Source organism: Corvus cornix, chromosome 10, assembly GCF_000738735.6.
Source record: "Corvus cornix cornix isolate S_Up_H32 chromosome 10, ASM73873v5, whole genome shotgun sequence".
NCBI classification, from domain to species: Eukaryota; Metazoa; Chordata; class Aves; order Passeriformes; family Corvidae; genus Corvus; species Corvus cornix.
In genome coordinates, this window is record NC_046340.1 from 245,172 (window position 1) to 262,850 (window position 17,679).

The window sequence follows — 17,679 nt, forward strand, 5'->3', positions numbered from 1 at the left end:
AGTAGGAAGTAATTTTTTAAAAACTGATGTCATATAACTGATGGCCACCTGGTAGCTTGTGTTTATTTTCTTGAGACTTAGAGGAAACTGATACACAACTTATTTCTAATTTAGGTGCTTTACTGTTTCATTTAAGGACCAACCAGAAATTTTCTAATGTGGCAGTCTTTTAAGTGAATATTTTGTAAAGACCCGCTTACCAGCAGTCTGGTTTTATCTATTTTTCTGCCACTATTCTGAATGCATTTACTTTGCTATCAGCATATGCTGGAATACTTTTATTCGTTGTAATTCTGCAAGTTTCTTCACTTTTTTTTCTTATCTGTCCTGTTTGTTGCTTGCAATAGTGTGCTGATTTCTGCAGCTTGCAATGCAGGTCTGGCTTTTTCTTTCATGAAATAAGGTTGTGTAACACATGATTCTGACCTCAATTTGAAACTACAGTGGATGAAGCAGGGATTATTTCTTGATTTAAATTCTGTCTGAAGTATGGGTTATGAGAGAACTGGAAATGCTCTGTAGGACTTAAATTTCACGACAGACTACAGGTATAGCTTTCAAAATATGACAGTTAATAATACAATGGTTTTGACAAGCAAAAGATGAAAAGGTCTTTCTTTTTCACCTATAACAGCTGCTAAATAATTTAAGCAATTTTTATTTTCTGTAGTCTGATGTCATCTATCTGCTTGCCTAAATTATAGTTAATATCAGATTATTGTTTTAATGTCATTCCATATATTTATGAACCATTGAGGTTCTGCTTTGCTTTGTACAACTCCAGATTGCAAAGGAACACAGAACTGAATTTTGGCTTGGAAGTTGAAAAGAACTTGTCTTCATTTTTGATTGTGTAACTTCGTTTCCTGTATTGGTGACCTCACAAGACACGGATGGAGTTACTGTTAGAGATAAGCATAGTTACCTAATGAGAATGAGTATTGTATCTTCTTGTTTTCAGGTGCATCGTCCCTTTTTAGCTTTCAATTGTCTGGCATAAGAATGAAGAAATCTGATTCAGACCAGCTGAAGCAAAGCATTTTCTGCAGCCTTGTAAACACACAGGTAGGGTTTGCAGTCTATGTGTTGTGAGATGAGTATTGATTTTTCTGCTTAGCTAATACAAACTATTTTAAGTCAAGCTAAAAATGATTTCAGAGTCCTGCCATTATGTATTACTGTTGTATACCTTACAACAACAGCACCATTCTCTAATGATGTTTATAAACTGGAGCTGCTGTAATTTGTAAGAAAAATATTTCTCCATGTCCAATAAACAACCATTTTAGATGCAAGAGTGGTGTTTAGTTTGGAGAAATTAGTGGTAATAAATGAGAGCTAATTCAGGAAACTGTTTGAGATGCTGTCTTTTTATGTAATTTGCTAAAACTAAAATAATATTTGTTCAAATGTTGTAAGTGTTGATGCTAAACAAATGTAAATATTCACAGCACTGGCTATAGTTTATGAAATTACTGAAGATTTAAGGCATTTGCTAAACTAAATCACAGCCTTTTAATTTTGATATACATTAAGTAGTTTAAGAAGTGAAGGTGCAACTTAATAAAAGGGTGACTGCTTCTGTCTTTTTTTTAGGAATGACTTTAGAGAAGCTTTACCAGTACTGGTCTCAGCACTGAGTAAGGGTAAGTCAAATGTACCACAGAGTAGGAAAGTTCATGCAATAGACCAACAGAAGTATAGTAAGAGTTTGTCCTTTGCCTTTGAGAGTTTTGTCTTGATTGTGAAAATGTGGTTGAATTTAGCTCGTTTGGTTAAAATTATCTTGTCCTGTCTGACCTGAAATTTGTCCATTTTGTCTAGAGCTAGTATCAATGTACAGAATCTATGGTCTTTTGCAGAAGCCTTGGAGCTTTCCCTGAAATTCTGGGCTGGCTGCCTTCCAGCTGTTAACCAGCCATGGGTCTTCCAGCCCTACAGCACTGAACCCCCAACTGAGCCAGGTTTTACAGGTCAGGCTTGGCACTGTGCTCCTATTTTACAACTGATTCATGCTTGGCACAAGTGGAGGGTGCAAAAAGAATTGTTTGGTTTGGTTACAGAAGATTTTGAAAACAAAATTGAATTATGTATGCAAGAATGTTATCCTCTAGCTGAATTTAGAGGAAAAAACCCACCCACTTTTACAGCTTGAGCTAATGTTTATTACTATTATTAGTGCACAAATAGAGTGACAATTTCCAGCTGGCAGAAGTTTAGAGTAAACAAAATCAATCTGAGATCTGAACCTCAGGTGATTTGCTTGGTAATGGTGAACTGATGGTACACAATTCTCATTTCGCTGTACTTTACATGCTCTTTGAAGGGGTATCAGTGACCACCTAGAGTGTTCAATACTGCTCACTCAGGCTCTGGAATGCAATTCTCCTCCCTAAACTGCCTTCAGGTTTTGCAAAATCCTTTAGGTCTATAGCAATGTCCTTTTCAGAGATTACAGAAGTGGCCTGCTCCATGGAAGGGGCCATGCTATCACTCGTGGCAGGGATAGCACTTGTGTATGGTTGAGTAAGAAAACTGATCCAGAAGAATGTGCTTGCAACAGGCACTGCAGAATCAGCTGAATCCCTTCTGGGTAATATTATATGTGAAGGTCAGATAGGTGGAACTAAATTTTATTACCATTTTATAAATCATTCTATGTGTTATTATAAAAGTTTTCTCATCAAACAACACTGATAATTTATTTGCAAAAGAGAATGCTGCTCTGCATGTTTTACATTTGTGGGCTGGGTTTAAAAAAGGACAAGTGCTTAGCAGGCTTTGCTCATTTTTCTGGAAATGTTTATACCAAGGGACAATCATAGATTATATCTCCCCTTACTATCCTATTGATACCAATGTTAAAACATGTAACAATCGGAGTTTCCACAGGATTTAATTTCCAAACAAACACGTTGAAAGTGTGTGGCAGATCTGGAATAACAGTTGAAGAGAAACCTCTCCCTCCTCCTCTGCTAGGCAGAAAGGCAGGTATAAAATATGCCAGAAGATGACAGAACTTAAGCTATGTCACTGAGAAAGCTAATCTGGAACCTGTACTGTCTGTATCAACTTCATTTATTAGAACACATTTTTCTTTTATCCTTAATTTTCATAGTGTGGTTACAGATTTGTGTTCACAACCCTGAGTGAGCATTAAATTTACAACTTTCAGCAGCATAGAACCATTAGAGTTGGAAAAGAATTTCAGCCATGACAAATCATTATATGGAGAAAACGAAAAATAAAAAAAAAAAAGCAGTTACTGAAAACGTTACAGTGAGATTATGCTCAGCATTGTCATTTACTTATTCCAACACTTGTCTGTTTTAAAAAGTCTTGAGAGTCTATAGTGGTGCTTTGAAAAGAAAAAATCATCAGCAAAAGCTTACAGCAGTTAATTTTATTATTCCTGTTTGTGTGATAATTTGCTTTTAAAGCATATGTCTATAACAATGTAGTCTCACGATGTATTTGAAAAAGGCAGTAGGAATTGAGCTTTCAAGTATTTAGTGTGGTGAAACCACCACAGGAAAAACTATGACTCCCTGAGGCACCATTTTAAAAGTTAGGAATGGTTTTATTACTATTATCTTATGCAAATTGCTTTGTTGACAAGATTTTTAGGAATTTGTGGGCACAAAGGCTGGGAAACAAAACTCTGGTTCAAGCAGTCATCCTTCTTTAGAAATGGTGCAAATCATATTCTCGGATAATTTGGTTATGCCTATTGAACATGATCCTGGCATGAACACAAATACAGGAACTATCAAGGACCATAACACACACTTTTACAGAGCCCCTACCACAGAATCAGAGAATTAATAAAGTTGGAAGAGACCTCCAAGCTCATAAAGTCCAACCTTTCTGCTTTCTGTTTGTGTGTAAAGTTAACTCTCCCTTCGCACACCAATTAAACAAATTTTTGCTCTTCAGTTTCTTAGAAAAACTGCAGCTTAGTCATGGTGAGTGAGAAACTATTTTAACCTGTGGTTAAAAGTAAGCCTGATTGTTTTTTCTGATTCTTGTAGTCATTACAAGAAAACCAAGCACCCACTTATATCTACAGTCATAGTTATTATTCAATATATGCTTTCTTTACATTTAAACTATACTTTTTTCATTGCTTTGAGCAATCCAATACTTACATCCAACTGTCTATTGATTATGGATTGGCAATGTGAAAAAATTAGGGCAAATATCAATCTAATTATATTCCAGAGAAAACTGCTGATTTGCAAACAGGGTCATTTTAACTAAAAGCTAATGATACAGTTACAGCTGTGAGACTAGAGATCATAATAGATGAGGATTTAATTCTTTTAAATGAGGCATTAAAGGATAATGAAAAGTTACGAGTCACTTTTCTTTACGTTTCATTCCCAGTGGCTACATTTCTGACAATACTGGTGTGCAAATATAGGCATGGTAATGTGTGCACAGAAATTAACACAGACCTCAGGCTGAAAGCAGGATGAAACACAGAAAATTCAGTTTTGTGGTTCAGGATTTATAAAAGATCTCTATTTATGGCTACAACTTAGATAATTTTTTTCTCCTGAAGTTACAGTGAAAGTATATGTTAAAGAAAAGCAAAATACACATAAAAGTAACACTTTTCTGCCTGGATCCATATTGTTAATTTTTTTTTTTTTGAGAGGGGGAGAAAAGACTCTATTCCCTACATATTAGAGTTTTATAGCGATTTTCTCATTTGTAATATATGAGTTATTAACAGAGATCCTCAGTTTCAATATGGAAACAGCTTAGGAAATGATTCTTTGCAAATAATCTTGGGGCAAGCTGCAAAACTCATGTTTCATGCTTTTTATACCGTGAGTAACATACTGTACTTCAGAAGTAAAAGCAATTATTTCCAGCTTTATTGTCCAATTAAAACTTTCTGATTCTTATGAGCTGGAGCAGGGTAATTCATTATCTCAGCAAATTGTATTCTTTCCCAAAGACATGAAGTGGCAGGCAGGTCATTTTTACAAATGCTCATTACATTCAAAAGAAATCTAGTAAAGATTACTATTATGTACAAATGTTCAGTTTCTAGAATGAAGAAAACACTCAGCTTGGAATATAATGTGTGCAGTGCTCCTACAAATAACCCTGGTGTTCAGTGTGCATCCAGAGCATGGGGACTGTTCTTCCTGGGAAGTCACAGGCCCCTAAATGAACTGCCCTCAGATAAGCTCCAACAACTGGCAGCAGCATTAGATAACACCACGTGAGCAAATTTGTGTCAATGAACTCTAAAATACCACAGTGGGTGGAGAATGTAATCTGCAATCAGTAATTCAGAACATTTAAAATGTGATTTATTTCTATGTTCCTTACAGATCACTTACTCTGAGAAGTTTGTGTGGCTATAAACTTCTTTATCAAGGCGTCAGTAGTTTGTGTGTAAAGGCTGAGAGCATATTTGAGGGACTGTAGGTCTGGGCTCTTTTCCAGGAAATTCTTTTTCAGCCCACTTCCTCCAGCATGGAAGTATTGCTAAAATGAAAAACAAATATGGTTGTTCATAGAGGCAAATTATCTGAGAAAGGCCTCAGTTACAGATACACGACTTCAAGTAAAATTCTTAAATGAGTGTTTTAGAAGTAGCAACAGGCATGTGTACATTTATTATAGCACTTGAAGTAACTGTCATAATCTCTAATACAAAACTTCTTTCCAAGGGTAAAAAATTAAGCCTTAGGGGAAGAAAACAATATACAAAATTTTAATCTTGATCTTCATGATCTGAAGTACTCATTTGCCAAAACTGGACAAATATTTGCATTATTCTTTCAGGTTTCAGAGAGTGGAATCAGTTTTAATTCTTTATCGAAAACAAAACAAAAAAACCCAACCCATCACAAACACCTCTCAATTGAAGGCATGGTTTATGAGCACAGGTAAAGAATATATTTAGGGAAAAGGGAATTTTGTTAAAATTTTCAGAGAGAATACTCCAGAGTGTGAAGTTTTGCAGTAGCAGTGTGAGAAGATAACTACTGTTCTACTGGCACAGCTAGATTTGGAAAAACAAATATGCTTACTGCTTTGATACCATGCTGACTAGGTTAAAAAAATATATATATTAAAAAAACCCTGCATATATAAATGTATCATATTTTCAATACCAAAGCTAATTTCAGAAAAACTAAGGGACAGATTATTTCCTTTTTCCTCTCACAATGAAGAATTTTTCCTGAAGTTTTATACAAGACAGTGTTTGATGAATTAATACACGTTAGCTACAATGAAAAGATAAGTGTGCTACATACCTTCATTTTGTTCAGACACATTGCAAAGCATTTTGCAACCTCCACTACAGTTCTAGGTCTCAAGATCAATAAACTTCCCACTAATGGCTAATTAGTAAAAACAAACAATGTTTTTCAGGAGCACTGTGACTACTTGATGAGATGCGATATTGGTCTGTACAGTGAGAGTTGGGGATTGTAAGTAGAATCTACTCCTCCTGTCTTTTTGGAGTGTTGCCAAAGGAATGGGTGCAATATACACATTCCAATTCACATCCATCCAGACATATCCACTAACTGCTGCTTCCCAAGCTTATCTGGACAGCTCAGACCTATTGTCCACACAAGCCCTTTGCATTTAGTGTACACATTTCACCTTACAGTTCTCAAGATTTTGCAGGAGATGAAACACAAATGTTTCATAACAGCTATTATTTACATTCCTGTGTTGTTGGCTACTGACTGTTACAGGGAAAAAATACCTGTAGGAGCAAAGCACGGGGTTTGAAGTCATCAGGTTGCAAAATTTTTGTATTGTTTTAATACTATGGAGACAGTTAGTGTCAGTTTAAAAGGTTCTGACTAAATCACCTCTATCTTCTCATCATTAGATACTTACATAAACTGTTTCTTTCCAAGTGAATTATTTCATACTGTATGTTCCAAGCAAAACTCTTATCTTAGTTGCTTAAGAGTTTAGTCATGATTTCACTAAGGATCATAATCAATTTATAAGCAAGTGTCAAAATCTGTTAGTATTTCCTGCTACTGGTGACAATTACTGTGATTTTTTTAAAGTTGTATCTCCCAATAAAATATCATCTGCAGCAGCTACAACTGGCTGAAAACTCCATGAAAGCCAACAGCCATATTAAGAAACAAAGACACCTGACCCTTGTTTTCCTGAGTTTTTCATTTTTTTCATTTGCCCATAAATGATAAATTTTGCAAGCAAAACCAGCAATATGAATGTATCAGTACTGTATGGAACCAAACATAGAAAAATAATGAGTAAACAGGGTTTTACAGATTCAGCTGGATCAGTTATGACCCTGTTCCTTAGAGACGGAAACCTTAAAATAATTCACCTCCTACTCCTGCTCCTCTCTGAGTGGTTTCAAGGTTTGTAGGTGACACAAGAGGTTTGAAAGTCACACTGACAGATAAAAAGGGCAGATGTTAAGTATATGGAAATAAGTGCTGAAGCCACTGCAGTCTCAACCAAAACCTGCCAAATGCCAAATACACAAGCCCCTTTGGGTGCTGGTATCTCTTTGTAGAGGCAGTCTGGATGTAGAGTGGAAACTGGGACAATATTATCAATGAACATTATGTCAGCCCAGAAACAATGAGGTAGCAGAGAACTTAGTTTCAGATAACTGAGGCCAGAAAGCCACTCCTCCTAACTGTAAATTGCAAATTAAGCTAAAAAATATTAAATAGATACAGAAATTGCTACAGTTGCTATTACATAATACACAGACTGATGATATGCTATATATATATATTTAAGATCAAAAATTATTCCTTCATTTTATATTCTTCAAAGGATTAATAACACCATCCACTATTAAATTATAATTGTCTCTTAGCGAATTAAATGAGAGGAAAAATAAAAAAGACTACTCCTTGCTGCAAAACCCTTCTTCACCATCCTTTTACCTTCTTTACCAGCTACCCAATTTCTAAACACACACCATATGCCATTTTTACCATTCTCCTATTCTTATTTGGGCAGCCATGGTTTTGCTTTTAAACAAACTGCATTTACTAAGCATTACCAAAAAATTATAGATTTTGATCATTGAACTTTAAAAATTGCATTCCTAAATAAACATAGCAATCTTTTTTTCTTAATTCCCCAAGTTTGCCCTTTTTCACTTTCTACCCAATTTCTGCATGATCAAGGTTATTTATTAAGTATTTTGGAAAGAAATGATTTTGCCATATCAAGTGCTAAGTACAGCAGGCAATCACTGCCTTACAAATTGAAAAGAGATTTCTCAGAAAGCATTCTTAAGCTCAGTTTATGAATTGACAATTATAATTTAGCACACAGATATAAGGATTCTGAATAAACAAAGGACTTCCCCTATTTAATCTTTTTCCTCCAATTCTAGACTTTTTTTAGCAAAATGGTCAAAATCTATCAATGCCTCTTCTGTATGAGTTTAAGCAATTTAGGAAATTTAGGCAAGGTTAGAGGTCACATTTTTCCCAACTTTTATGTGTTTAGAACAAATGCCTTGAAAGGAAAAGAATTAGATTTACATACCTTACTGAGGACTTCACATGGCTTACTTTGGGAGCATACAGTACTTCAACAATTTATTCCATTTATGTTTCCACAACATTACCAATCCCAAATTATTTTTATTTCTGAAAGAAATGCCAATTCCACTACAAATACAAAAAATGGCAATTGGGAGCCCTCTCTGTTACTTCTTGCTTGCCTTGGAGACTTTTATTTCAGAACACTTGATCACAAGTATTTCCTCTTGTATCCTCAATTTTATACTTAAGTAGCTGCCTCCTTACATTCCTGATGTGCTGTCTCTTCTCAGCAGACAGGAAAATATGCTGTTATTCTAGAAACTGATTGCTTTCAAGTTATTTACACCAAGTAATGATCCAGGCCAATGTGAAAAAGACTGATAAGCAAATTAAATAATATTCCTTAATGACTTATTTTGACTTCAGAAACCAAACCCATGAAGACTGTATGAAAGTCTCCAGTTTTTTATCTAAAAACCAGTCATTCTTGGGTATTCCAGCATAGAGCGGAGACACATAAAGCTGCACCTTTATAGTAACTAGTGCCACATCCATTATTGCACACTGCCTCAGGGTCAGGCTTTTGGCTTCCTCTCGGATCACGTGGTCCTGCAAAGCAAGAGAAGACTGCAGTTGGTTTTGAAAGAGAGACAATATTGTGAGTATTTGTTCTTGGAAAAACAAACAGACAAAGCCGCCAAATGTCCCCCAAGGACTATGATTAACAGGGATTAATTCAACTTCAGAATGCTTTTACAACAAATTATAACCTAGAGCAATCATGACGTTTCTTGAAAACATACTGTAGAGAACCAGATCCACTGTTTAATATTACTTCTTTTGCATTACTTCTTTTCCTAGGATGTATTATTTCTCTGTTTTGGGGGATGGGGAAAGGTTAAAATTTAACTTAAAATAATTATACTAAATGATCTAGAAGTAATTAATTTTATTAATAAAGCTGTCAGTTTACAAGATGTTTGTTAATGCCCCATGTTTAAAAAAAGGGGGGGTTCCTATTAGAACATATTAGATTCCTAGAGTGACTACACTGCTGCTAAATCTTTGTCTAAATAAGAAGTCAGTGATTTCCTTAGGTAATATTTTAACTCCTCTAGCAAACTGAACAATTAGTCATAGAGGCCCAAATACCACATTTCCTAATTGACTGGCAAACAAATGACATCAGTATCAAACATCTCTGCTGCCCATCAAGTGGAGGCCAGCACTGAAGTGCTGAAGACTGTACTGTAGATGTACACTCTATAGTTCAATGCACATAAATAGTCCACAGAAAGAAAATTACTGGTATTCTCACCTTAGGGCTTTTTCAGAACTGGTTACAGAAGCAAAGATACTTTTTTTTTTTTTTTTTATATTTAATGCTCATAAGGATTAGTTGTGCAATATGGGAATGATGGCTTCTTGACCCATGTAGTGATCAGTTACCATATAAGCACAGACTTTTTTATTCACGATTTGGTTTTAATGAAACTGTAAAATGATGATTCACCTCTGAGTAGTTACTGCCATATTCAATCTCACTATATTATACAAGAATAAGGCATGAGGTTTGGCCCTACAGTCACTAATATTTCATCCCTTTTTGTTAGCGCAAGCCATTCACAGCTTCATCTGGCTCCATTACCTTGAGTTTTGACAGTTGTCCAAGATCTTTGGCTGCACTGAATATCATCTGGGGCCCCTGTAATCACATTGAAAGTTAAGGACATGGACTCAGGACAGCATGTTTGCTTTTTATGTCAACACAATCTTATTTTCTTCTAGAACATTGGCCAAAGTAACCATTTTGCAAAGCTAAATAAAAGTTTCAGTTGCACAGGAGACACATTTTCACTCATAAGTGAAAGGCCAAGTAGTTGAATGCCTGAAGCAAGATTCCCTCCAGTATCCTAGAGCTGATACAAATATTGCACATTCTGCTGAGAGTGGTTTTGTGTTCTCCTTTCTGCTATCTCATTCTGTGCTTAATACTTAAAGCTAAGGCTGTGATTATTCTCAGTGTGTGTCAGTGAGATGTTTGTCCATAACTGCTGCTCTCAGGAAATAGTTCACGATGCCTACCAGAAACTAGGCTGGTAGAGGCTACCACTAGGAAAACTCACCTCTGAACATGTTGTCCAATGAAACAGTGTAACAACTGATCCTGCATAAAGCTAATAAATGCTCCTAACACATGACAGAAAACAGAGTTACCCAATTCAAATGCTACCTATGTATTTGCAGATAAAATTTGCACAAAAAAGTTTGAAAAGCAAATTAAAGATCCCAGAAATATAAATTTGAAACTTATTAAAAGAGAGGTTGTTTCTATTTATGCATAGTTAACAAGGTCATGAGAGTAAATATGAACAAATTCAGTGACTGGAGTTCTGGCTATGATCAGCTCTACTCCAGAATTTTTAATAGCTCAGGTAATTTCATTGCTATCTTAGCAGCACTTATACATGTTCTATTAGATTTTTTCCTGCCTGCCCAGCAATATTCTTCCATGCAATATTCTTTCAGCAATGTTCTTTAATATATTATAATATGATTTAAAGGCATAGTGATATGCCTTTAACTTACAGACCCTGACAAACAGATTTTTAGCAGCAGAACTGGTACCACAGGACGTGTAACAGCAAAGCTGCCAAAGACACACTGTGGCAACATCACGATTAGCTTGTCACAAGATGGTCAATTTCTTTTAAACAAGATTGAAAACAAGCAGAATTAACAGTTATGTTATCCCAGTCCCTCAAATAAAAAAGCAAAAAAGCAATTATCAAAAGGCCTCCAAGCCAGGCTCTCTCTGCTGATCCTTTGACAGGATCAGATGGTTGCCCTCAGCTCAGCCCCCAGAGTTTGTGTCAGGCCATGCCCCACAAGACTCTCCTGTGCAGCCCCACTTTCTGTAAGTACAGCTCCGTTCTCTATTCTTGGCAGGCTGTAAATGAAGTTATGCCCAAAGAGGACCTCCTGTCAAGTCTGCTATTAAAATACCCCAAATCTTTAGAGCTATATCTGGCTTAAGCTTCCTGATATTAATCAAGTGCTGCCTCAAGATAAGGAATGGCACAGCAGGCAGGGCTGGAGGATGGGATGGGGCACCCCTGGCATCAAACCTACAAAAATGGAAGTGATTGAATTTCTGATGCAACTGGGAAGGGCAAAGAACACTCTTTGTGTTATTGTGCACAGTGAAGACAAGAAAAATCAGATTTAAAACTCCTTATATGAGAGCACACTTCAAAGCCAGTGATCCAGCTTCTTTCACATGACTGCATTCATAAAAAATGCTCTGAGTCGGAGCAGGCAGTAAATGAAGGAGCAAAGTCTTCCTCACCAGCTAATAGCAAGCTGGGTACACAACTTTGAGACCAGAGAGCAACAGACTGCTTGCAGTCCAAGAATTATTCCTTGTGGTCAAGGTACAGAAGAGGATAGTGCCAGACCCCTTGGCACCTGAACAAGCACATTATTACAATCCTTCACGTCAACTGAGAATTACTGCTGGAACACTTACGGTTTGGTCTGTCAGTGGTGGAAGCACAATTTGTTTTTCTATTTTGTTTAAGACCAATTTCCAGAGCTCTTTCAAAACCCGTTTCAGAACTGTTTTCTCACAGATTTTTGCAGAGACACTTAAACTGGAATAAAACAAAAACAGAAACCAGTCACCAAAACTAGCATAAAGGCTTCAGAGGTGCTCTATCACTATATGCTCAGATAAATAGCCATTAAGGTTTATCTTTTCTCTACTAATAAAAATTTCTCAGTAACTAAGTTATTTTGCAATATTATCAGTAAATATTTTTCGTAAAAAGACTTACAGATTACAAACTCATATAAATCTCCACTATCTAACTGAATGCTTAGTATACCACTGATGCATATTTATTGAAAATGCAAAATCATGATGAGTTATAAAGTTTGATGGATGATATAATTTAGCACTCCCACGCCCCTAAATTAAAGTTTTAGTACATAATTTGTTTATATCTTAAAAATAAAGAGCAACTGTCTCCTGTGTTTTGTATTTCTACTGGGATGTAGAACCTGTTGCTGACAGCTAATGCAAATTTGCAGCTACTGTTCGGAAGCATTTATTTCTATATACTGACATGTCTGTGCAATCTTGCTCTCTATTACTTACAGTGAAATTAAATTTTTGCAGCACCTTTTCCATCTTCACTTTGAAAATTCTGGCTGGGGAAAACCCGCCTAAGGGACCAAAAGGGTGTGTAACTTGTGTCTGCGTGACTGGAGACCTTGAGTGCAGGATCAGTGCCAGGCTGCTTGTCCTCACAGCCACTTCCAACAAAAGGCCACTGGTGCTTCACAAGCACCAATGACCAAGGACACCAATGTGCTTACAGATGTGCCTGTGCTGCACATGGCCTTTCAGAACTCATCACTGCTGAAGGATAACATAAGTTATGCTTACTTTCAGAGGCTAGAATGAGTTTGCAGGATCCTCTCAAAAATTAGCATTTTACCAAATGAAAAAAAAAAAAAACCAAGCTGCTGTTTAGACGGTGACCAGGTTTTTGGTGACACAGAAGTGCATATTAATAAGCAGTGGGACATTGGGTACAAGCCTAGAACAAATGCCAGACAATTTCAGTATGGGAATTACTGTTGTTCAGTACAATCTTCATAACGCAGCCTGTGGAGGAGAAATCGCTTCCTTTTCAATGACCCAAAACATGACAAGACATGGAAAGACAAGTCTGTAGCTTATGTAAGAATTGCTCAGTGTAAGTAAACAGGTTAGGCATGGCAGTCTGCACACAGTGAATACTACAAATATTAAAAATACTGCAGAGTGCTTCAGAGTTTAAAACCAAAGTGTGCCTGACTGCAGCATCCAGGTCCCAGTCTGCCACACAAACCAGCCTGCCACACTTACGTTTTGTCCAGGGAATCCATGAGAGGCCGAAGCACAATCTCAGCATCAATGGCAGCACTGTTCTTATTGGCTGCTGCATTCCCATTTCCTCTAATTTGATTCAGTTCATTGTTCATTTGTCTTACACAATCTTCAATAACAAATTGGAAACTATAAGACAAAAAAAAAGGAAAATGAAAGAATTCTGGGAGAAAAAACAATAATGATGATTTTGCTATCAGGTTCTACAACAAGTTTTAAATATTTTCTGCGATGATTTAATGTTCAAAATTGAAGATACTGTGGTTTATAGTCTGAAAATAACTTCTACTGAGGATCATGGCTCATATAAGTAATTCATGCAGTGTTTTGATCTTTTCCCTGCCTTGTTTGCATTCTGCCACACTTTTGATACCCTTGTAGGTGTACCAAATACTTATTTTCTGAGAGAAACAGATGTATCAGAATCTATAGGATAGATGCAATTGATTGCCAGCTAGGAACAACTTCTCAAGATTTTATTTTTGGCGTGAAAGGACAATATGAACAGGTGATGATAAATAATTTTTCTCTTGACGGTTAATAGGAACCAAACTTTGACATTCTTCTTGAGGCAAAATTAAAAACTACTACTGACTTTGCCCTGTTTGGCTCAATTTGACTTTTTTCCAGATTCCACACAGTCAGTGCCATCAAAAGGTTAGTTACTTCTTTTCAACTACACAGAGTTAAAACACTTGGACTGTTTAAAATATCCTATTGCAAAAAAACCCTTGCTTAGAAGTGCTCAGACTCTTCCTCCTGGGAGGAATATTTTTCACTTCAAGGTGACTGTAAACACATCCTTCCTCCTCAAGTTTGTACCTGCTCAGCTTCTCTGAAAACTGTTCTATTTCCTAACTGATCTGGTTGAGTGTCTGACAGTTTTAAAGTGCTATTGATGTGATAATCTTTGGACAATATATTGACACAATGCAGAACAGCCGTTAATCAGTCACCAGTTCAGAGGCAGGAAGAGTCTCTGCACATACTGTATTTTGCTTTATGGGTTGATTTATGATGGATCAAAATGGTTTAGGATTAGTTTATGAACAGAAATGCAAAACAGAGACCAAAAATATACAAGGCCTGTTAAGGTGAAATGATAAATGGCAAAGATTAACTTGAGAAAAGTGAAAGAGAATTTACTGTGAGAGAAGAGAAACATAATCAGGCAGTAAGCTGTTCCAGTGACATGGCTAATTGTAAAAAGAGGACACAAACCTCCATGTGAAATCACTGGAAAAGTCAGAAACTTCTCAAAATGCACTTGGAAGTACACTTACCTACACACTTTAAAGCCCTAGATAAAATCAGAATGAGGCAGCTAGTGAAACTGATTATAGAAATTCTTTGTTGGAGGGACCAGTCCCTCCAACAAAAGCCAAAATAATGCACTGCCTTTCTTGACATTAGCCATCTTTCCAACATTGTTAACCTCACAGACCCAAGCAGTAAACTGACCCAGGAGGAATGTTCTAGCTATCTGGAGCATATCCTACACTGAGCTATTCTGGGTTTGCTTTTGCAGAAACCTAGTTGGCTCATTCAGAAAGAAGCCCTGGAAAGAAATAATATTCATGCACTGTCAATGATCCGAGAACCAGAGCCTGGGAGCAAAAGTACACCAAGACAATACAAAAACTAAGCACACTCAGAAAAAAAGCGGACTGTCCACCCAGACCACCCAGTGATGGATTAAATAAACGACTACAGACTCAGCTTAATGAGCACCACTATAGCACTAATCCCCCTTTCTTAAATTTCTTTCTAATTTGATGCAAAAGTAACTTGCTTCTTAACCACAGGCACTGCTGGCACAGCACCATACTCATTCAGGACTGCAGTGTGCACTCTGATTAATGAAAGGTTTTGAGAGTAAGGCTCAGTAGACAATTTTTGCAGAGCCACAGGCCAGCAAATGACCCAAGAAGGCCACTCACAATGACCACCTGAAGCAGGCTAAACACAGGCAGACATCCCTGGCTGAAGCAGGCCGCTCAGAAAAAGCTGTCAGTCTCAGGAAGTAACATAAACATGTTCAGAGAGGAAACTTTAACATAGCATCAGGGAAGAAAAAATCGGCGATTTTGCTTTCCAAAAAGCAGAACAAAAGCCATCAGCCTCACCTCTGTAACATGTTCATGCCCACAGACGATGTTCAGTTGTCTTTACAGAGAGGTTACCGTTATTTGCTTCAGAGTCTAAACACATACACAGACACAAATGCACACCACTCCATCAGGGCAGAAGCAAGCCATGCCTCAGGACAACCAAATAACCACCCAGACTTCATCAACGAGGTAGATCTTTTGAGCAGGAATATTTCTCTAAGGTTTGCAGTAAAATGGGTTTTTACCCATTTGTTTGTTACCTTGCAGCATACGTTACACTGAGTTCATCCAATACATTGCTAAGTTTCACCTGAAGTTCTTTTAGAACAACACTAGCTTCAGGATCCAGCTGCAAAGAGATAAATAACATTATATTTTACTTATACACTAGGTTTCTGGGGTTTCCATTACAATCAATGAATTAGGAAATATGTGCAAAGATACACTGCACTATGGAAAACCAAATGTGGAAACACCTGTTGCAACACAGAACTGCTTTAGTAGGCCTAAAAATACAACAACCATTTAAAAATAACATAGAAAAATCTTTGATTACAGTAGTGAATATTTATATTGTTACAAATCAAAACTGTGCCATTGAAAAATGACTTTCTGTGGGATTGTAGAAACTGTGTTGGCAGTCACAAGAAGAGAACTACCATTATCAGGCCAGTGGTATTCAACAAGGCACACCAAGAGAAGGATGCAGGAAAAGTCAGTGCTTGTGTTATTAGTAATGCAGATGCCTTTGTATTTTTACTCTTTTTGTATATTTCACTACTGTCGGTATTTTGTTTTGTGATTTGCATTGAAGCTGTTTCCGTATTTCATATGTTTTCATAATGCAGTGTAAAATTAGAACAGCCAGCACTGAAAAAGATGGCTTGAAGACTACTCATGCCAATTATACTGACAGAATATGTGGGAAGGGAATCTACCAAATTTCAGTACTGCTGTTTCTAAAAGCCAGTAAGGCAAAAAAAATTCAAGCACAGAGCAACACATTCTGATGGTCTGACACAGGTTTTCTAAACATAGGAAAAAAGTTAATGCAGAGGAGAAATGTATTTTTACATTTACAGGGATGATGATCCATGCATAGATATTTAATGAAAAAGGTACCCTGTTGATATTGATCAGCAACTTGTTTATTTGCTATAGATTCTTTTTCAAATTAAAAAAATTATTTTTTTATCTCCCTGATCTTTAGCACTCAGAAAAATAGTTACAGCCCATTCTGGGATATGATAGATGATCATCAGGATCAACAGCTGAATGTTAATTAATAGCTAATGTTCCAGGTCTTCCAGCTGTCTCTATCACAGTGTTAGGGAATGATTTTCAGTGATAACCCTTAATTTGTGGACTCTGTTCTAAAGCAAGGTCAGGTACCGTTCTTCTGACAATTTCAAAGGACAGTGCACATTTAGAATACATAATCAGGGCTGTCTCTGTTTACATTTTTCGATCTTTCAACTGCATGAGGAGTGCAGTTCTTCTGGTGCTTCAGAGTGCTGTGGTGCAGCAGGTCAGTTCTTTTAATCGCACTTCAGAGACAAGGGGAAGCTGTCACAGCACACAGGGCAATTTACATGACACTACATAGGAATTCTACAGCACTACAGGTCTTGACAAAAACCTGAAATAGGTGACAAGGGGGAATCACCACACATTCTTTAGACAATACTCAGTGTCATGTAGCACTCTTGTAATCTGAGAAGCTCATATTTTACTTACTAATGTCAGTACTTACTGTGACTACTTACTGATTTAGTTTTGAATTACTTTGCACTGAGAGAACTTCTATTGCTTCTGTGTATCTTAGAAGTGACCCTGGCAGATATACTTTGACAGTTCATACATTTAAAGTGATTGTTTTCCTTCATACAAAGAGCAGGAATTAAAAAGCTAATTTTACTGCAGTGTCTATATTAATAAACAAAATAAGGCTTTAATAACAAAGGCAAAGATTTTTCCAGGAAATGCATTTCACTCAGGAATTATACTGCCTCCTTTGGAGTGATACATACAAAACACAAATTTAAGACCACTAGAATATTAACATTTAACAAACACTGAACACACAAGCATTCACACT

At 36.7% G+C, this 17,679-nt stretch overlaps 1 protein-coding gene and 1 long non-coding RNA gene across 7 annotated transcripts in view; one reads left to right on the forward strand and one right to left on the reverse strand.

The window, feature by feature from the left end:
• Positions 1-17,679, reverse strand: part of UNC13C (unc-13 homolog C) — a 135,053-nt gene that overhangs the window by 9,089 nt on the left and 108,285 nt on the right. For 4 of the 5 annotated variants that reach the window (XM_010391192.4, XM_010391191.4, XM_019280971.3 and 1 more), the window contains 6 exons: positions 15,842-15,930; positions 13,450-13,599; positions 12,064-12,187; positions 10,183-10,239; positions 9,063-9,143; positions 5,358-5,505 (listed from right to left, as the gene is read on the reverse strand). In XM_010391192.4, the coding sequence (XP_010389494.1) occupies positions 5,358-5,505; positions 9,063-9,143; positions 10,183-10,239; positions 12,064-12,187; positions 13,450-13,599; positions 15,842-15,930 (649 nt within the window). Of the gene's footprint in view, positions 1-5,357; positions 5,506-9,062; positions 9,144-10,182; positions 10,240-12,063; positions 12,188-13,449; positions 13,600-15,841; positions 15,931-17,679 lie in introns of those variants that run through there. The other variant, XM_019280975.2, reaches the window with a different exon arrangement.
• LOC109143450 overlaps positions 1-17,679 on the forward strand; it is a 41,642-nt gene that overhangs the window by 5,691 nt on the left and 18,272 nt on the right. For both annotated transcript variants that reach the window (XR_005602777.1, XR_002043631.3), the window contains exons 2-3: positions 962-1,065; positions 1,597-1,646. This is a non-coding gene — a long non-coding RNA (uncharacterized LOC109143450). The remainder of the gene's footprint in view (positions 1-961; positions 1,066-1,596; positions 1,647-17,679) is intronic.